Source organism: Oncorhynchus masou, chromosome 13, assembly GCF_036934945.1.
Source record: "Oncorhynchus masou masou isolate Uvic2021 chromosome 13, UVic_Omas_1.1, whole genome shotgun sequence".
NCBI lineage: Eukaryota > Metazoa > Chordata > Actinopteri > Salmoniformes > Salmonidae > Oncorhynchus > Oncorhynchus masou.
In genome coordinates this window covers 33,286,496-33,308,987 of record NC_088224.1, presented here as the reverse complement: position 1 = coordinate 33,308,987, position 22,492 = coordinate 33,286,496, and the positions used below count along the sequence as shown (strand labels likewise).

The 22,492-nt window shown below is 41.5% G+C and overlaps 1 protein-coding gene across 8 annotated transcripts in view; it reads left to right on the top strand.

Annotated features, from left to right (window-relative positions):
- Positions 1-22,492, top strand: part of akap9 (A kinase (PRKA) anchor protein 9) — a 133,631-nt gene that overhangs the window by 73,089 nt on the left and 38,050 nt on the right. For 6 of the 8 annotated variants that reach the window (XM_064983537.1, XM_064983532.1, XM_064983534.1 and 3 more), the window contains 6 exons: positions 2,792-3,036; positions 12,432-12,594; positions 18,662-18,756; positions 19,660-19,777; positions 21,044-21,082; positions 22,076-22,308. In XM_064983537.1, the coding sequence (XP_064839609.1) occupies positions 2,792-3,036; positions 12,432-12,594; positions 18,662-18,756; positions 19,660-19,777; positions 21,044-21,082; positions 22,076-22,308 (893 nt within the window). The remainder of the gene's footprint in view (positions 1-2,791; positions 3,037-12,431; positions 12,595-18,661; positions 18,757-19,659; positions 19,778-21,043; positions 21,083-22,075; positions 22,309-22,492) is intronic. The other 2 variants (XM_064983538.1, XM_064983535.1) reach the window with 1 other exon arrangement.

The window sequence follows — 22,492 nt, the reverse complement described above, 5'->3', positions numbered from 1 at the left end:
TCACAATAGTGGTAGGCCTGATGACCGACAACGACAAGACAGCCAATAGGGATGAGTTCAAAGACCTGGCCATGTGGTGCCAGGACAAGAACCTCTCCCTCAACGTGATCAGGACAAAAGAGATGATTATGGAGGACAGAGCACGCCCCCATTCTCATCGACATGGCTTTAGTGGAGCAGGTTGAGAGCTTCAAGTTCCTTGGTGTCCACATCACCAACAAACTAACATGGTCCAAGCACACCAAGACAGTTGTGAAGAGTGCATGACAAATCCTATTCCCCCTCAGGAGACTGAAAAGATTTGGCATGGGTCCTCAAATTCTCAAAAGGTTCTACAGCAACACCATCAAGAGCATCCTGACTGGTTGCATCACTGCCTGGTATGGCAACTGCTTGGCCTCCGACCACAAGGCACTACAGAAGGTAGTGCGTAAGGCCCAGTACATCGCTGGGCCAAGCTTCTTGCCATCTAGGACCTCTATACCAAGCTGTGTCAGAGAAAGGCCTTAAATTGTCAACGACTCCAGCCATCCTAGTCATAGACTGTTCTCTCTGCTACTGCACTGCACGGCAAGCGGAACCGGAGCGCCAAGTCTAGGTCCAAGAGGCTTCGAAACAGCTTCTACCCCCAAGCCATAAAACTCCTGAACATCTAATCAAATGGCTACCCAGGCGATTTGCATTGCCCCCGCACCTCCTCTTTTACACTGCTGCTACTCTGTTATTGTCTATGCATAGTCATTTTAATAACTCAATGTACTGATTACCTCGACTAACCGGTGCCCCCCCGCACATTGACTCTGTACCGGTACCAATGTACAGTCGTGCGCAAAAGTTTTGAGAATGACACGAATATTAATTTCCACGAAGTTTCTACTTCAGTGTCTTTAGATATTTTCGTCAGATGTTACTATTGAATACTGAAGTTTAATTACAAGCATTTCACAAGTGTCAAAGGCTTTTATTGACAATTACATTAAGTTGATGCAAAGAGTCAATATTTGCCGTGTTGACCCTTCATTTTCAAGACCTCTGCAATCTGCCCTGGCATGCTGTCAATTAACTTCTGGGCCACATCCTGACTGATGGCAGCCCATTCTTGCATAATCAATGCTTGGAGTTCGTCAGAATTTGTGGGGTTTTGTTTGTCTTGCCCGCCTCTTGTGGTTTGACCACAAGTTCTCAATGGGATTAAGGTCTGGGGAGTTTCCTGGCCATGGACCCAAAATATCGATGTTTTGTTCCCCGAGCCACTTAGTTATCACTTTTGCCTTATGATACTGGAAAAGGCATTGTTCGTCACCGAAATGTTCCTTGATGGTTGGTAGAAGTTGATCTCTTGATGTGTTGGTACCATTCTTTATTCATGGCAGTGTTCTTAGGCAAAATTGTGAGTGAGCCCACTCCCTTGGCTGAGAAGCAACCCCACACATGTATGGTCTCATGATGCTTTATTGTTGGCATGACACAGGATTGATGGGAGCTCTCACCTTGTCTTCTCCGGACAAGTTGTTTTCCGGATGCCCCAAACAATCGGAAAGGGGATTCATCAGAGAAAATGACTTTACCCCAGTCCTCAGCAGTCCCAATCCTTGTACCTTTTGCAGAATATCAGTCTGTACCTGATGTTTTTCCTGCTGAGAAGTGTCGTCTTTGCTGCCCTTCTTGACACCAGGCCATCCTCCAAAAGTCTTTGTCTCACTGTGCGTGCAGATACACTCACACCTGCCTGCTGCCATTCCTGAGCAAGCTCTTTACTGGTGGTGCCCTGATCCTGCAGCTGAATAACTTTAGGAGACGGTCCTGGCGCTTGCTGGACTTTTTTGGGCACCCTGAAGCCTTCTTCACCACAATTAAACCGCTCTCCTTGAAGTTCTTGATTATCAGACAAATGGTTGATTTAGGTGCAATCTTACTGTTAGCAATATCCTTGCCTGTGAAGCCCTTTTTGTGCAAAGCAATGATGGCAGGTGTTTCCTTCAGGTGAAAATGGTTGACATCGGAAGAACAATGATTCCAAGCACCACCCTCCTTTTGAAGCTTCCAGTCTGTTGTTCAAACTCAATCAGCATGACAGAGTGACATCTCTAGCCTTGTCCTCATCAACAGTCACATGTGTGTTAACGAGAGAATCACTGCCATGTCAGCTGGTCCTTTTGTGGCAGGGTTGAAATGCAGTGGACATTTTTGGGGGAATTCAGTTCATTTACATGGCAAAGAGGGACTTTGCAATTAATTGCAATTCATCTGATCACTCTTCACAACATTATGGAGTATATGCAAATTGCCATCATACAAACTGAGGCAGCAGACTTTGTGAAAATTAATATTTGTGTCATTCTCAACTTTTGGCCACGACTGTATATAGTCTCGCTTTTGTTATTTTAATGCTGCTTTTTAATTATTTTTTTACTTTTATCTCTTATTCTTATTTTTTGTGGGAAATATATTTATTTTTAACTGCATTGTTGGTTAAGGGCTTGTAAGTAAGCATTCCACTAAGGTCTACACCTTGTGACAAATACACGTATTTTTCTAATTAAATTGTATATGACCAGTAAACATAAGGACAGTGCTCATACTACTATGCCAAGGAAGGGATGGGCAACTCCTCGGAAGCCTTGTGTGATTAAGACCTGGGATACCATGCCTTATATTATAATTGTTGATGAATGCTTTGCCATAAAATGAATCGTTTGGATAAATTATTAAATGAATGACTGGTTCATATTGGTGACAATGAAGTGTATTCTCTTGACAATTAACTTTGCCCTCCATTTTTCCTGCCCAGATGCGTCGACCACTGAGACTTGCCAAGGCAGCGAGACTGGGGCTGGTGACGTGAGCGTGTGGTCGGGTGAGACAGAGATGGATGAGGACCTGGATTTGTCCCAGCAGATGATGACTGACTGCCACGTCCTGTTGCCAGGAGCGGAGCTTCAGCTGGAGAATGAGGAGTACCTCATGAATATTAGCTCCCGCCTCCAGGCCGCCGTAGAGAAACTTCTGGTGGCCATCACAGAGACGACCAATCAGGTACGTCACAGCAAGGTTCACATAGTAAGAGTGTGGTGTGCTCAGCACAAAGGTTGTGGACCACACAGAAAATGAATCTGTTCTATAATTTCGTATTATCTTTTTCAAGTTGATCGTCATTTAAAAGGCTGCTGTTGATTAAAGCATGGTGGCACAAACTAAAGCCTCTGCTGTATCTAGTGGTAGGCTACATACTATAGATACACCATTCCGTGAACTGTGTGTGAGCGAAATACCAATGCTATACACCAGTTGGAAATGGATTAATCACCTAAACATTCTCTTGTTGACAGTCCCGTATTGTTGCTTGTTGCTGTAAAGTTTTTGAAGTTACAATGACATGGGCTACATGCGCTCTTTGTCAAATACATAAATTACATGCATTACATGCATGAGGTTATTGGCAAACATGTAAATGGCCACTCGCTGATAATACACTGTATTTTACACAATCATAACCCCCTGTGGTTTTTTAGTCTATTCACACGTAGTCCCTTTAGAGATGAGATTGCAGAATCCTATTCACTATTAGATTGCCGGAGCTAGAATTAATTCACCACACAATAGGGCTGGTTCAATCCCAGCGGTTGCCTACAGATATATGTGGATTTGCATAGAGCGTTGTCTCTCTTCCTACCCCTCAGGCTACTGCATCGCAGTGCTAGAGGTGTCACTGTTGACCTGGGTTCGATCCCGGGCTGTATCATAACCGGCCGTGATCGGGAGTCCCATAGGGTGGCACGTAATTGGCTCAGCATTGTCTATGTTAGGGGAGGGTTTGACCGGGGTAGACCGTCATTGTAAATTCAAATTTGTTCTTAACTGACTTGCCTAGTTAAATAAAGGATAAATAAAAACTAAAGGCTACTACTACCCATTCACTGTGTGTGTGCCCTCTGCCAGCCTAGAGATACTTCATACATCATTAAAATGTGGTAGAGTTTCTGCATCATACTGCATCTTCTGTTCTGTTTGTCCTATATTCAAGCATTACTCATGGTGTAGTGGTTGTGTATGTAAAAATAGCTCAGAAGAGATTCAAGGAAATGCACTGACTTTTAAATATCCCTATGTGGCTAGTTGGGAGCATCTGTAAATTACACAATTTACAGTTGAAGTCAGAAGTTTACATACATCTTAGCCAAATACATTTAAACTCAGTTTTTCACAATTCCTGACATTTAATCCTAGTAAAACATCCCTGTCTTAGGTCAGTTAGGATCACCAGTTTATTTTAAGAATGTGAAATGTCAGAATAATAGTAGAGAATGATTTTAATTTCAGCCTTTATTTCTTGCATCACATTCCCAGTGGGTCAGAAGTTTACAATACACTCAATTAGTATTTGGTAGCATTGCCTTTAAACTGTTTAACTTGGGTCAAACGTTTTGGGTAGCCTTCCACAAGCGCCCATAATAAGTTGGGTGATTTTTTTTGGGCCCATTCCTGCTGACAGAGCTGGTGTAACTGAGTCAGGTTTGTAGGCCTCCTTTCTCGCACACTCTTTTTCAGTTCTGCCCACAAATATTCAATGTGATTGAGGTCAGGGCTTTGTGATGGCCACTCCAATACCTTGACTTTGTTGTCCATAAGCCATTTTGCCACAACTTTGGAAGTATGCTTGGGATCATTGTCCATTTGTAAGATCCATTTGTGGCCAAGCTTTAACAGCCTGGCTGATGTTTTGAGATGTTCCTTCAATATATCCACAGAATTTTCCTCCTTCGTGATGCCATCTATTTTGTGAAGTACACCAGTCCCTCTTGTAGCAAAGCACCCCCACAACATTATACTGACAACCCCGTGCTTCACTGATGGGATGGTTTTCTTCGGTTTGCAAGCATCCCCCTTTCCCCTCCAAACATAACGATGGTCATTATGGCCAAACAGTTCCCTTTTTGTTTCATCAGACCAGAGGACATTTCTCCAAAAGTACTATCTTTGTCCCCATGTGCAGTTCCAAACCATAGTCTGGCTTTTTTATGATGGTTTTGGAGCAGCTGAGCAGTATGACGGCTGCGTGTTCCCATGGTGTTTATAATGGCGTGCTATTGTTTGTACAGATGAACGTGGTACCTTCAGGCATTTGGAAATTGCTCCCAAGGATGAACCAGACTTGCGGAGGTTTACAATTTTTTTTCTGAGATCTTGCCTGATTTCTTTTGCTTGACTTCATGGGACATTCAAAGAGGCACTGAGTTTGAAGGTAGGCCTTGAAATACATCCACAGGTAAACCTCCAATTGACTCAAATGATCTTATTTAACCTACGAGAAGCTTCTAAAGCCATTGCATAATTGTCTGGAATTTTCCAAGCTGTTTAAAGGCACAGTCAAATTCTGACCCACTGAAATTGTGATGCAGTGAAATAATCTGTATGTAAACAATTGTTGGAAAAATGGCTTGTGTCATGCACAAAGTAGATGTCCCTAACCGACTGGCCAGAACTATATTTTAACAAGAAATTTGTGGAGTGGTTGAAAAACGAGTTTTAATTACCCCAACCTAAGTGTATGTAAACTTCCGACTTCAATTGTTCATGGGACAATGTAAAGATTCCAATAGCTCCAAGTTTCCATAACTTAAAAGCCTTAAACCAACCAAGTTGTAGAAATTCATATACACTTTTTGAAAGCATTTAATGATAATGAAAAGGTGTGCAACATGAAAATATTCTCATTACATTGTGTAATTTGACGGTCACTAACTTGCCCCGGGGATAGGCTATCGAAAGTCAAACCAACTCGACACGGTCAGCACACCAGCCGGCAGAAGCTAATTGGCAAAATAATTTGTCTAACTCTTCCCACCTACGAACACACACAGTAGACACCCACACAATGATGTGTATAAACCCTGGATGACTGACAGGAGGCACTGTATTGTAGCCACCGCACAGCCAGCTTAGCAATCCTCTATTAAAAAAAATAAAAAAATAAAAATTAAACAAGATTTTAGAAGTTATTGAAATGCATTTCTTAATGTCTACCTTTTTGTTTGTTTTTTGCTTCTATTACTGACACTGATGCATATGTTTTAATTATATTATGTGAGCTAAACATACAAATGTAACATTTCTATTAAAATATAACATATTCCTTAGTGCTAATGTTACTGTCCACACTACAACAAGCAATAGTTGTAATTTTATTCTTGAAGCATTTAATTGAAATACTGTAGAATTCCATTCATTCTTATGAATGCTCCCACTGGAGAGTGCCACTGGAAAGTGCCACTGGAGAGTGGCAATATGGCCGATGGGTGCCTTCATAGCCCTTCAATGGCCAATAAATAGCGTCAGCCAATCCAGTGTTTATATATACAGTACCAGTCAAAGGTCTGGACACCTACTCATTCAAGGGTTTTTCTTTCCTTTTTACTATTGTCTACATTGTAGAATAATAGGTGACAACCACATGAAGGTGGTTGAGAGAATGCCAAGTGTGCAAAGCTGTCATCAAGGCAAAGGGTGGCTACTTTGAAGAATCTCAATTATACATTTTTTTTTAACACTTTTTTGGTTAGTTCACGATCCTATGTGTGTACTTTCATAGTTTTGTTTTCTTCACTATTGTTCTACAATGTAAAAATAAAGAAAACAACTTGAATGAGTAGGTGTGTCTGAACCTTTGACTGGAACTGTATATACAGTGCATTCGGAAAGTATTCGGTCCCCTTGACTGTTTCCTCTTGCAAAGGCTGAACTTTGCATGCAACCTGTGTGTGAGAACTTCTATTGAAGCATGTTGTATGATATACGGTAGGCCTATTCCAATACACATGTAAAAGAGGTGATTGCATCTATCAGGTGTTTAAAGACCTAACAAGCCACTTGTAACCTTAGTTTATCGGTCTGTATAAAAAAAAACTGAGTGTCTGTGTGTGGAGGTCAATGCAGTATCTCTTGCTCCCTACCCCGGACAGCCCAATAAAAGTCACCGGTTTGTGTACTCTGAATGGTCCAACCTTAAATCAATAAAAAGCCTATTTTATATTTGGAATGTTGACCAAGGTATACTCGAATACATGTCAAACACGGTGTCACTTCAAACTGGGGAAGTGCCTAGTGATGGGAAGCCAAGCTCACAAATCATTCAAGATCTCTGTCCTCACAAGACCTAACGTTACTGGTTAATTTAAAGGGATATTGGGGATTTGGGCAATGAAGCCCTTTATCTACTTCCCCAGAATCCGATGAACTTTTGGATACCATTTGTATGCCTCTGTGTTCAGTTTGAAGGAAGTTGTCAACTAGCGTTGGTGCAATTGCCAACTAGCGTTGGTGCAATTGCCAACTAGCGTTGGCGCAATGACTGGAAGTCTATGGAAACACCTGGCATGCTAGTTAGTATTGGCTCACGTTCTTTTGATCTTGTGTGAGGATAATGTTCTATACACTGATCTTTACAGGTAACCTACTGATCGTAACAGTTTGAGGGCTGATAGTTGTCTACCGCTTCCCTTGAAAAACAAAATTCAAATGATCAGATTAATTCTGCCATTGAGAAAATTCAAAACAAAACGAGACATGATCTTTTTCAAGGACAGCCTCGCAAAAAGAAGCATTCTTGCGTTCTAACTACCGGCTCTGAACAAATTGAGGGACTTGTTCACAAACATTGGCACATTCTAAGATCCGATGACCGTATCGGTAATGTGTTTTCTGACCCTCCCTTGGTCGTGTTCTTGCAAGTCAGAAATCTCAGAGATCAATTGGTAAACTATGATTTACCACCCCAAGATATCCCTGCACAATGTCTATTTGCGCTCCTACTGGATGAAAACTACAAGTGTAATGGCTGTGCCCAATCCAATGGCACTTATAAATGTAGAGCCTTCAAACACCGCCAAACAGGGAACCGATCCCAATCAAAGGTGTTATCATGTGCTCCACTAAGGCCGTTGTTAACCTTATAACTTGTCCTTGTGGTGTAAATTATATGGGTAAACAAAGCGCAATTTAAAAGTATGAATCTCGGAGCATTGTCGGAACTCGACTTATCCAGTTGCAGCCCTCTTTTTAGAAGTAAACCACTTCGTCCCTACATTATATTGGCATCAAACACGTCACCCTCCTTAAAAGAGGGGGTGACCTTGACAATTTATTGTTAATATGTGAGGCTGCCTGGATCTTTAATTTAAAGACACTTGCCCCCTTCGTTCTCAACATAGACTTTGATCTGAAGCCATTCTTGTGATTGTTATGATTTCACTATTGTAAATGTTTGTAGACCTATGTTGCCAAATTGTATTTATGATCGTATGCTATCCTTTCGTGTTTGTGGTATGTTATTTTATATCTGAGAATGAACCAATGATATCAGGCCACACCCGGCAATGATTATAGACACCTGTGTTTGTCCTTTGACACTATATAAACTAGTCACCCTGTAGTGTTTGTCATTTTACCCTGATGATGACAGCTTGTTTGTCGAAACGTAGGTTATTAAAATATTGCATCTGAGCTCCTACAGTGTGTGGCTCTCCTAGAATTTCTCAAGTATTGGCTCACGAAACTACCTCTTAACTTCCTTCATACTGGTCACAGATGCATAAAAAATGTATACGTGTTCATATGACTGGAGAAAATCCCGAACTACCCATTTAATGGTTTCTTTCCTGACAGAATTGACTAATTAGTTCTTTGTGAATGAATGATCGTGGATCGTTGTTTCCTGTCTGTAGGGCCTGGTCGTGTGAATTATGCTTGATTGTAATGTGTTTTTCTGGAATGTTAAGTGTCTTGTCGGTTGGCTTTGGAAATAATTTGCTGTAGCAGGTGTTGCTCACTTACCCTTGTATTATACATATATCAGTGAGTGACATTTAAGGCTAACGTGTTGATTGTGTAATTCCATGACTGTTTTACGGTTCACTTGCTCGCGAGACCAGGGCGGCTTCGGCGGTATTTTTAGGAAACCTGTCTCAGTCAGTTCATCTGCACTGACGGAATAACAATCCTGTTTGACAAGCTCCTCCAAAAAGGATATGTGTGTGTGGGAGAGGGAGTGTGTGTATTTGCAAAGCTATACCTGCCCCATTAGCCCGGGGGGTTGAAATTACGCTAACTATTCCCTCCCACTTTTCGCTGAACAATATCCTGCCCATGCTATCAATCCGGAAGTGAAGAGGGACAGACTCTGTCTGCCTGCTGCAAAACACACTGGGAGAACAATTTAGACCACAACCTTCTTTTATGTCTGCTTCGAGAGGGATAGAGCGAGACCGAGATAGACATGTAGGCTGGTGTATAAGGAGAGACCGGGAGAGAGAGAGAGGGAGGGACATGGAACTAGAATGAGATAGAAAAGTGTGGTGACAGAGACTAGAGGGGGCTACAGGGATAGATCAAGAATGAGAGGGTGACCGAAAGAGGGGGAGAGATACTGAAAGGAGAAGGGCAGCGAGAGCCCCACTGGATCGGGCGGCTTCAGAGTTAACACTTGGTTGGCTGCTCCATGTGTAAAGCAATTAAGGGGGGACCGGGAGGCTTCCCTTCCCTGCGGGTCGGTGTTGCGTTGCCGTGGCGGCATGGAATTGTTAATGAGCTTCCCGAGGGAGAAAGAGAGCGAGTGAGTGCTGCTGAGGGGCAAGGTCACGCTGTGCTCTGAGATAGTGAGCAAAACAGACAGAGAGAAAAGTCTTGTCAGAGGTGCACAGGATATTAAAGCTAGGTCTTGCTTTATTTTACCCCCCTCAATCACTGCCAGGATCCAGGAATGCCTTTTTGTCCCAGGTACAATATGTGACTTTGGACTTTCTACCCCACAAAGGATTACTTTTCTCCAACACTACCGGTATCTTTTCTTTTATGACTTGAAACTTTGTTTCAAGGGAGGACCTAGTTCTCAGTATTTACTTGGGACCTTTTATTGTCTCTTCAGCACGCTATGCGTGTGGTTCTAAACTGAGACGCCAGTGTGTTTCCCCAAGGCTCTGTGCCTGGCAGCTCTGTAGAGACTGTTGTCTAGAGTCCGGCTACGTAGTCGGGACTCATCTGCCCTCTGCTGCTCTTCCCTCTTGGGCTCTCCCCCTGCTTTGCTAGTCTCAGCTGAAGACTCCATCCATCGCAGCAGGTGCACTGTAGATGCTGAAAGGATCACCGGCGAATTCATACAATCCGTGGAAATTTGTAGGGAAGGGAGGGCGCTACAAGGATACACTAGTTGGTAATTGAAAACCCTTAAATTGTCAACCACAATGGATTCCTACCGCTCGTACTGGAATTCGAGCCACCAGGCAATGTGGGTGGAAGGGGAAGATCAGGATGTGTACGAGGTGGAATCTCGCGTGCCCCTGCCCCGACCTTTCCCCCTCTCCAGCGTCCTCAATGAGAAAAACTCTGTGGTGGTACAGACGCAAATCTCGCACGTCAACCACAGGACCAATGGTCACCTCCTTAAGGTGATCTCTAAGATCTCCCTGCCCACACCACCCTATACAGTAAGTTTACGTTCAGCTGCTGACCTTCCATGTAACCTATATGGAACTGTATAACTAGTGAAGTAAATATGACTCAGTCTGGACAGTTACACTTTCAGATTAATGAGAAAGAGTATTTCATTTGGCTAACTTGATGTTCTAAACAGCAATTTTGGCCATTATTGTATACAGTTCATAACATGACCTACATACAACCCCTCCTATATAGGAGTCTACACTAGTGCATTATACAGCTAACTTGCTTGACAGCAGTATTTTTTGACTGGGCAACTTATACAGTGAAAAACACAGTGAGTAGCCTATACAATCCAAGATAGGGCGGCGCACAATTGGCCCAGCGTCGTCCGGGATAGGCCATCATTGTCAGCTGACTTGCCTAGTTAAAATGAAGGTTACACATCTCCCTACTCTGCTTTCATCTGAGCAGGTAATCATGTGACGTGAGCAAAACATTACTCCAAGATTTCGGTGTGGCATGATTGCGTGACTACTTCCTGGTTGTCATAATGTTGCAGTATGTCTTTTGCTGCTGTGGGAGATATGGAAGTCTCGCTATGTAAAACCAACTGCATGTGAATTGTGGTGCTTATACACTACATGACCAAAAGTAAGTGGACACCTGCTCGTCAAACATCTCATTCCAAAATCATGGGCATTAATATTTTAGTTGGTCCACCCTTTGCTGCCATTCGGTCCCTTTTCTGTGAGCTTGTGTGGTCTACCTCTTGTTGGTCCTAGACGTTTCCACTTCACAATAACAGCGCTTACAGTTGACCGGGGCAGCTCTAGCAGGGCATAAATTTGACAAACTGACTTGTTGGAAAGGTGGCATCCTATGACGATGCCACTCTGAAAGTCACTGAGCTCTTCAGTGAGGCCAATGTTTGTCTATGTAGATTGCATGGCTGTGTGATTGATTTTTATACACTTGTCAGCAACTGCAGTGGCTAAAATTGCCGAAGCCACTAATTTGAAGGGGTGTCCGCATACGTGTGTGTATATATTGTGCAAGTCAGTGGTTTATTGCAGAAGAGCAATTCCATGCTAATTTAGCTAGGATAGAAGGCTTTTGTGAACACGTCACAGTGCAACGTTTACTAGACCTGTCATCTGTTTTCAAAGTTAAAGGGCTAAGAATTAAATGACAGGTCATACATGTTGTTAGTTCCTTGATGAATGTCAAACTGGGGTGTAGGTTTAGTAATTTTAGCTATGCCGGTTCTGTATGTGAGTATTTGAAGCGAGTGAGAAAATAATTACACTGTCATGATGTGCCACTGTACAACTCGGTGTACAACCACTGAACTGTATATGGCTAACCTTCTCCACACCTCTTTGTGCATTGCCCTGTAGTTGTTTTTGGGATTCCCTACTCATTTAAGCATAGCCACACAGGCCGTGTGTGTTGTGAACCCTCTGTGTATCTTATGTGCTAGTGTAGTTTTGTTCCACCCATTATCCTTAAGTGGACCTACTGCTTTGATTGATTGGTCCTCATTTTTAACTTTCACTTTGGACACTAACTGGAAACCATGACTGGTGATCATAAAATATTCCCATTATACCTACTGTCACAAGGCCCAGCATATTTTTCGAAGAGAGTGGTTATGTCCGTAAATGACAGCAGAGTATTCATTCATTCATGACATTGGATTTTATTTAATAATATGCCATTTTAGCAGATTATTTTATCCAAAGCAGTTTATAGTGCACTGAGTATATACATTTGTTTGTACATGTGATCCCAGGAGCATTCGAACCCACAACCCTGGTGTTGCTAGTGCCACACTCTTACAAACTGAGTCAGTCTGTGTGGACAAACTTACTTTAAGGCTTTGTGTATCTCAATGTTTTATTCAGAATTATTCTCCACCTCAAGTATTTCCTCAAATGCTCTTTGATCACTAAAGTAATGGTCTTTGTCTCGCCACCTATCTTCCCAACCCTGATCAGCTGGAACATGCACAGATCACCCAGACGGAGCTGATGCGCGAGTCCTTCCATCACAACCAGGAGATTGGCGATCTTCTGCGGCGGCAGGAGGATCTGCAGGAAAGGCTGGGGGAGGAGGGGCGTGCCCGTGAGCAGCTGGCCTTGGAGCTCCACAGGGCAGAGGGTGAGTGGGGGGGGGTTGTTTTTAAATTTGGGTGGGTGGGCGGATGGGTGTGTGGAGGGCAGTGAAAGTGTGTGTCTGGGCTGTTTGTGGGGGATGGTGTGTTTTGGTGAGTCAGGTGGCTTGGGAATCTGTGGGTGAAAGGGAAAGTGAAATATATGGAGATGGGGTGTGTGTGGGTGGGTGAGTTTGTTCAATCCCCAGAAGTCACCTCAAGGATAGTAAAACAAGGAAAAAACATGTGATACGTCTTCATTTGACATGCGACTCGCAGTAAAAAAATATATATATTTAAAAAAGATTAAATACACACAGTCAAATGTAGCTGGCCAAATAAGATAGTAAATGTTGCTGCCTCCACATTTGGTTTGCATTTGCTTTTTTTCTTGACTCACACACAGGGTAGAAGGACATTCTCATTCACGGACTCGTACACAAACAAAACATCACCCAGATTTCACGTGACCTGCGGTATTAGCCTACATATTTCAACATGCATTTCAGGCGCTTAAAAGCTTTCGAAGATGCCTCCAACCCAAATGATGCCTTGTCTTTCTCCGTTGTGTTTGCTCTTCCATCCACGTATTTAAACATTGTTAATGTCAAGCCGAAATAATGCCCTCCTTTTGTCCTGTCTAATTCACTCTGTAATACCTAGCTCCTGGTGTGGTGTGGAAAACTGGTTTCAATGAAAATGGAGGAACAGGCTTGCTTTTGCTTGAATTCTGAATAATGTTCCATTCTGGCAGAAACCATTAGCCAGGCTCTGAGGCCACTCAAGTCTCTCAGGGGGAGTTAGGATGTATTTCTGTATTATGTTTTGCAGAGGATAGGTTTACCGTAGAGCATTAGAGAGAGACGTAGGCCTATATGAAATGTAATGGCATCGTGATGCCATTGTGGACAATTGTAGCAAGAGGGGTGTGTTGATACAATTCTGAGCAAAGATTACCTATTTGGTAAGAGAGTGTTGGCCTTTTATAAAATTGTCTTTAATGCAAGAAAGGTGATTGTGTGTGTGTGGCAGGGTCAGCACTGTGGTTAGTTTGTTTTGCAGCTTGATTGATGGTGTTCTGTTTGCACCTAATTGTACTCAATCGGTTTCCATGAGACAGAGACAACAGATTCTCTCATGAGACTAGGAAAGGAAAGGGGATACCTAGTCAGTTGCACAACTGAATGCATTCAACCGAAATGTGTCTTCTGCGTTCAACCCAACCCCTCTGAATCAGAGGTGCAGGGGGCTGCCTTAATCAACATCCACGTCATTGGCGCCCGGGGAGCAGTTGTAGTTGGGGGTTGACTGCCTTGCTCAAGGGCAGAATGCCAGATGTTTCCACCCTCCACCACTGGCTCTGGGATTTGAACCTGTAATTTTTAGGTTACTGGCCCAACACTCTTAACTGCTAGGCTACCTGCCGCCCCTAGAGCCTTGTGCTTTTCATTCTTAAGGGATTCCATCCCAAAGGTGAGAAAATGAGATTTGATCAGTCAAGGAAATAAGTGCTAAAAACATGTTGGCTCACTATTTAAAAAGAAGATGGAAAACAAGTTATAGAATGACAAATAGCTGAGTTTTGGCACCGGTACAGACGACTAGCGCTAGCTAACGCTACCTAGCAACAAAACAAATAATTATAATTTGAGTCAAAGTAATATATATGGTCCAAAATAATATTGCGAAATGTGTGCTGATGACACCCCCCCCATCACTATCCAGAGGGCAAAACTGCCATTTCTAGTTGTAATGAGATCACGTCAACCAGTTTTGACTGTTGCTGTACCAGGTAGGAGGGTGAAGCCAGGAGGCCATCACAAGCTTCCAGTGTTAGGCTATATCAGACATAATCGGATATTATCAAGATGTGTACAGGCTTCATGACTGTGGCTTAATACAATGACACGATGCTTAAGACCGGAGCCATCTCATCAGTAGTCAAATATCACCTTTTATTTTTGTAACTATAAATTTGTAACTATAAATATAACTTCCTTGAGAGAGTGAATTGATGGTTGGTGGATTGATTCTGACAATCAACCTCTTATGACCATTGGAATGCAGATCCAAGAGTGCTGAGTTTCTGGTGAATGGCCAAGTTCTCATCTTGCCACGAGCAGCAGCATTCCAAGTTTCAGCGTATGAGTTAGTTATTATGAGTTATTGTTTAAACTACTCTGATGTGGTTTTAGTTCTGGTTGCTGACATGGAGCATAGTTACAAGTGATCAATTAATAAATTGTTGTTGTGCTTGTAAAACTTGACAATTTAACACGCAAACAACATTTATAAAGATGACGCTAGCTAGGTTTCCATCCAATTGGCAACAGATTTGCATGCGAATATACATAAACAATATGCACATTTTCCCACCAGAGATGTTCCATCAAATTGAAATGTTGCGGATAAAAGGCTGTGCGTGATGAGGTAGTGGGCATAAAAATAACTTTTACGGTTAAATTTCCATTTACCGAATTAAAAAAATAATAATATAGGTTGAGTTTCCACCATGGTTTTGTCACTAAAAATGTTGCATTGGTCTTGGCATGTAATAATCAGAACTTAAATAGTCATTGTAAGTAAGAATTTGTTCTTAAATGACTCGCCTGGATTAAGGTTCAATGAAAAAAAAAAATGTGTGTTTTGTCAACATTTGTAAAGTTTACGGACAAATGTGTTGTTTCCATAAGGGCTGTTTATTCAATATGTACTTTACTCACATAAAAGGTTTGATGGTTAGTGACAGCATTATGCAGAAGGCTTTCTTGGGAGTGGTCTCATCCACTGCAAATTATGAATTTTGGGGATGGTACTAAGGTACATTCATTTGTTGTGAAAATGTGTTCACCAATATAACGTGGGCTTGTATACTTTTGTAGTAATAACATCATTCACAAAGACACAAGGGTAGAGCCACCCATTCAAATGATTTGTTGAGTTTACAGTAAACAAAGAGATCAGAATGAGGCACAGCAAGCTTAACACACATCAGCACAACAATGTTCTTGGAAGAACATCAGACAGTCATCTATGATTAAGCGTATTCGATTCACCTATTTAGTCTAGCTGCTACATACTAGAACGAGATAGAGATTACTAATGAAATCCTATCAGATCTTTGGGAATATTGCTAGTGTGCAGTCATGTCTTCCAAACAGATTTATCATCAGCTGAATTTCATGCCAGTAGTGCATTTATCTAGTGACCTGTAACAAGGGTAATAATAGAATTTTTAAATGTGTTTGTTGGCAGCATAGCCCTCTATAGTACACTCTGTCAAGCAAAATGGGTCAGGACATTCTGCCTGTGTTTGTTTGTTTTTGTCTGAATATTTGTTTGCGTTAGTGCTTGGCGATGATATTAAATTCATTTGATTAGTTCTAATTTATATTTTAGCGTCTTGTTCCAAATGCCTGTATAGCAAGAATTGAGGTTTTACTTTTTTTAAAGTTTGTATTTTTGAGTGTGTATTTTTGGTCTCGTCTCTTTCACTCCTTCTGTGTTGTGTGCACTGTGCACCTTCCCACTCGCACACAGACACCCCTCCCCCTGTCACTCACAACAACAAGAGATTAAAGATCATTTCTTTCTCTGACAACAAGCAGTTTCAACTCGCTATTTGTAGTTGAGGTTTGGTCCGACATAATCGGTCATATGTACACCGAAAAACATTGAGACATTTTACTGTATTAGAGGAGAACCTACCCTTAATAACAATATAATTTTTAGGTCTCAACTCTAATGTTGAACAGTACAGACCCTACTTAGACAGGAGTATTAACATGATTGTGGAAAATTCATGCTCAGTTTCTGTCGCACGCAGTTGTCTAGTTTTTGTTTTATAAATGTGCAATGAAAGAATATTTTTCTTAGTTGAACATGTTTTTAAAATAAATGATTAAACCATTATTTAACTAGGCAAGTCAGTTAAGAACAAATTCTTATTAAAGGCCTCCTGCGGGGATGGGTTTGGGATTACAAATAAATACAAATATAGGACAAAACACACCTCACGACAAGAGACAACACTACATTAAGAGAGACCTAAAACAACATCACAACATGACAACAACATGACAACAACATGGTAGCAGCACAAAACATGGTACAAACATTGGGCACAGACAATCGCACAAAGGGCAAAAAGGCAGAGACAAAAATACATCATGTGAAGCAGCCACAACTGTCAGTAAGTGTCCATGATTGAGCCTTTGAATGAAGAGATGGAGATAAAACGGTCCAGTTTGAGTGTTATTTGCAGCTCGTTCCAGTCACTAGCTGCAGCGAACTGATAAGAGAAGCGACCCAGGGATGTGTGCGCTTTGGGGACCTTTAACAGAATGTGACTGGCAGAATGGGTGTTGTATGTGGAGGATGAGGGCTGCAGTAGGTGTCTCAGATAGATAAGGGGGAGTGAGGCCTAACCAGTGGGTCTTGCGACGAGTATACAGAGATGGCCAGTTTACAGAGTAGTGTAGAGTGCAGTGTTGTGTCCTATAAGGAGAATTGGTGCCAAATCTGATGTTGAATGGTAAAGAGCATCTCGCTGCTCGAGAGCACCCTTACCTGCCGATCTAGAAATTGTTTCGCTGTAATCTAGCATTGTTAGGATGGTCATCTGAATCAGGGTTAGTTTGGCAGGTGGGGTGAAAGAGGAGCGATTACAATAGAGGAAACCAAGTCTAGATTTTAACCTCAGCCTGCAGCTTTGATATGTGCTGAGAGAAGGACAGTGTACCGTCTAACCATACTCCCAAGTACTTGTATGAGGTGACTACCTCAAGCTCTAAACCCTCAGAGGTAGTAATCACACCAGTGGGGAGAGGGGCATTCTTCTTACCAAACCACATTACCTTTTTGTTTTGGAGGTGTTCACGTGTTCAGAACAAGGTTAAGGGCAGAGAAAGCTTGTTGGACACTAAGAAAGCTTTGTTGTAGAGCATTTAACACAAAATCCTGGGAGGGGCCAGCTGAGTATAAGACTGTATCATCTGCATATAAATGGATGAGAGAGCTTTCTACTGCTTGAGCTATGTGGTTGATGTAAATTGAGAAGAGCGTGGGGCCAAGGATCGAGCCTGGTGGTACTCACTTGGTGACGGGCAGTGGCTGAAACAACAGATGTTCTCATCCAGGGAGGCAACTTGATTTCAACATTTAAACAGGCTATGTTGTTAAAACAGTTGGAGATGGACAGGAGGGTGTATTCATAACAATTCATCTGTTCTACTTTGTTAGCAAGTAAATATATCTAAATTGGCTAGACTTTAAATATAAAGATTAGCTGGCTACTCACTTGCAGTTGGCTTGTGCTTGAGAGATTGTTTGAGACCTGTGTTAAATTTATATAATGCCTGCTAACAGAAGTTGGTAATTATTAGTGGGTGTGCATTGTGCTTGGTTCTGGTGAGATTTGTAATTTAAAAAAAAGGGCATTTTCATATATAGCTGTGAAAGTCAGATCAGTGATTATTGCAAAAACAAAACAGCTTAAACTATTTTAATAAAATAATTACATTTGAGAAAGACCAGTATTATTGGGTCTTATGTTTGAAGGCTATCATTTAGGATAATATACTTTTACAAGTCCAGAATTCATTAGATTATTCCTGACGGTTTGAAATGCAGTGAATTGACCTTTTAATTGTGCAGCAAAAGTTATTTAGAGAGAAGAACAAAAGGTGTGTATATGTGTATATACATACATACATACATACATACATACATACATACATACATACATACATACATACATACATACATACATACATACATACATACATACATACATACATACAGTGGGGCAAAAAAGTATTTAGTCAGCCACCAATTGTGCAAGTTCTCCCACTTAAAAAGATGAGAGGCCTGTAATTTTCATCATAGGTACACTTCAACTATGACAGACAAAATGAGAAAAAAATTGAGAAAATCACATTATAGGATTTTTTATGAATTTATTTGCAAATTATGGTGGAAAATAAGTATTATTATGTGTGTGACGTGTTAACGTGTCATTCAACGATCGCTAAATCTATATATTAATACTCCCTCTCCTCTCTCTCTCCCCCTTAGGCCTGATCGATGGCTACACGGGTGAACGGGCTGTGCTGGAGGAGGAGTTGCGTCAGAAGGAGGAGCTACAGCTAAGCCTGGAGCAGGAGCTGCAGGTGAGACACAGGCCCAGTCTACAACCACCATTATCACTGTGTTTTATAACCGTTGAGGGTGACATGCTCTGTCCACTACCCAGCTAGCAGTCTTTGTCATAATGATGAAATTTCAACCAGTAATGCCTGCTTGGTAGGATTGCAAAGCTACTGGTAGTTTACAAAAGTTACTGTAATCTTCAGTAAACTTTGGTAATTTATACTTTAACTTTTTTTAATGTATTTATTTATAGTGTTCTTTTTTTATATCAGCCTCCATATTGTCCATGAGTTTCTAATAGATAGATCATATGGTTGAAGAGAAAATAACATAATTTATTGAAAAAAAGCTTCTAATCAGCAATGGCATTATTTTCAATTAACTCTGCAACTCTTCCAACTATTTACTTTTTTCACTGAAACCGTAATATTAAGTTGAAGGTTTTATATTTAGGATGATATTTTACAGCTTTCATTATAGTTTTTATTTGAAAATCTTCATATTTAATTGAATATATTTTACATGTGATAAAGACATACCGTGGGCCAGAGATAATTTGAAACCTGTAAAAATATGAAGTACCCAAAAGGGCCACTAGATGTCTTGTGATGGATTACATAAAATCCTTGAAAGATACCAAAATTCTGGTAGTTTACTGGTAAGTTTCCATTATTATACCCTCCCTTTGCAACCCTAATAATAGGTAAATATTTTTTGTCCAATATATCTCAACCACTATGCAGATTTAAAGAAAACGTTGGACAATTATGTTTCAAATTGTTTCCCATCTGTTTAAAATGTTACCGGTATGTCGGGCAACTTCGCACACTGCAAGGGCAGTTTTTGTGTGTCTGAGTTAGTGTTTTTAATTGTCTAACCACATTGTCAACCTGCCTCTAACTAAATATCATTGGCTGCTGCAGGTGACAAGCAGCCGTCTACACGAACTGGAGCATGAGAGGCTGCAGATGCAGGAGGAGCGAGAGATACTGTCACGGCAACAGGATGCCATGAGGGAGCATGCCGGCCCGCGCGAGTTACGTATGTACCCCACCACTTATTTTCTTGTTGGATCTGAATGGAACAAAATATACAGTTTGACAAACAGTCAAATATTTCTTGTGTTCACCTAATACCTTTTTTGCAATATTGGTTAGAGCCTGTAAGTAAGCATTTCACTGTAAGGTCTGTATTCGACACAAGTGACACACTTTGATTTGATTGGTTTTCTAGACCGTGAAATAATGGCGAGAATGTTACCTTCATATCATGTAAAGTGTATTGGATATGCGCAATGCCTATTCCAATAGAGATGCTGAAAAACATGCAGTTGGTGATACTAAAGAGCTATGACTACATATTTATATGGCATCACTACTCCAAAGAGTGGGCAGAGTGAAGTGGGGGTTGTATCATTGAAATAGAAATACTAGCATTACTGAGAGAAACCCCTCAGGCCATGGCAATTTGACATGTCCGTTCTAGTAATTATATTTCTGTGGGTCCTATGACAAAGATAAAACAGGCCCATGTTATTTTGCATACAGAAGGTTGGTGTATTTCCTTGATTAGATCTACATTTGATTATTTGTGTGACTCATTGTCATTATCATCACACACTGTGTCAGCTTAAGAGTAGCCACTCATTGTTATCATCTTATCACTCAATGACTTAACGAAATTCTTGTAATTTTAATTTATATACTCTGTTATTACTGTGCTTTACTGAATTCCTATAGAAACGGTGACCGTGGTGATTCATTCATGTTGTAATGAAGTTTGCAATTGATCATTGTTTTTGATGGAAATCCTCTGGGATAAAACGGAATCCTGCAACACATGTACTGTATCTGACAAAAGTCTCACCTGGGTTGTGTTCATTAGGCACCAAACATAATGAAGTGGACTGAAACGGGGAGGAACTACCTTGATTTGACCAATGACACACTTGTTTTCCTTTGCAAAATATTTTTGAAGCATTTTCCGATGCATTACCTCTTTCCAGTACTATTTCAATGTATTCCATAGGTTTATGAACAATGCATAAGGAAATGGCAAGTATACAGCAAGGACATGAATTCAATGTACAGGGAGCCATTTCAGTAACACCTCACTCCTGCTCTCACCTCACTGCATTGGCTTATCCATCCTCTTCCGACACAGCTTTAACCAATACCATGACAGCACATGCAGGGTGGCCCCGCCCTCTTGTTTTCACCTCTCGCATCCTTTCTCCTCCAGTCTTCCTCCTTTTTATGACAAAACAAGTGCATGTTGAAATACTGTGCTTTCTTATTCCTCCCATAGGCCTAGTTGAAGCTGCAGTCGATGCAGCACCTGAAGCAGGTGTGTCCCACATCAGAGCATGGCCAGTCTATCTATGTTACCTTTTAGTCTCTAGTCGATTGGCACTTCACAAATATATATTTTTTAACCACCAAATACAGCAACTCACAAAAAAATGTTGGCGCTTGCAATGGGCTCACTCACTCAATCACTAACCCTTGCTTACGCTTTTCTTTTTTGATTCACTTTTCTACGTCATGGTTTGTCATGTTAATGTCTTATGGGTCAGTGTGATCATTCTCATTTGATTTATGATTGAGCATGATTGAAGGAATCGGATAAGCTATATTTTGATACGTTGATACTGTAAGCGTAAGTATTTCCTCATTGGCAATCATCTTTGCTCCTAGAGTTTAGCTCACCCTAACCTTACTTCACATTATCCATGCTAACATCGTGACAATGTCCACTACCTTTGGAGTTAAGATGATTGCTCAATTAGGAATTTGTCCCACCCCTTGCCTGCAATTGCATATGAGGCATGGATATTGCAATGTCTCAGCACTGTCTATGTGCTTGGTCTGTGGTTTGCACTCTCTTACCCTTTTATCTGTTGAACTAATACAATGGGGGTTTTGATCTCCTAGGTGAAGCAATGTTGGTTGGTTGGTTTAATGTTGGTGAAATGATAGCATCGGATTAGTATATGTTGGAAGATACTGGGAGTGAGATTATTAGATATGTTATACGTGATGCTGAAATGGCAGACTGTTTTGGGGGCATTTTGTTAAAAGCGGCCATCTCAATAACGTAATAATTTTAAAATGAATAAAACACAATTTTAGAACTTCTGAGACAAAAACCGCTGAATATACTTAGGTTTTACATTAATAGGCTGTAACTGAGTCCACAAGAACTCCATCTCAGCATCCTGTCCTGTCCATTGATCGAATGAAACCTCTATGTCCAAAATCATTGACTCCTCCCTTCTAAAGCGACCTTATGTGTGACGCCTTCCATCCTTCCCTCCCTCCCTCCCTCCCTTCCCCCCAGACCTCCTGGAGGAGACAGAGAAGCTGATGGCTGAGAAGGTAGAGGTGCAGCGGCAGGCAGAGAAGGAGAGTCTGGGCCTCCTGCACCAGGTGAAAACACTGGAGGCTGAGCTGGAGGAGCAGGTCAACCGGGTCATCGAGCTGGAGCATTCCCGCAAGACGGAGACCGGCGACCTGCTGCAGCAGATCCAGGCCCTGGAGAAACAACTGGAGAAGAACCGGAGGTTCCTGGATGTAAGAGAAAGAGGGGAAGGGAGAGATGAGGGAGGGGGATGGATGCATGACTGGATGGATGGAGATGGAAGAATGGGGAGGGGTGGATGGGGGAGGACCTTAGGAACTATGTTAAAGTATACAGATTTACACAAATGTTATATGAATGTGCATGTTGGTTATTGGGGATTAGGCAGTGCATAAG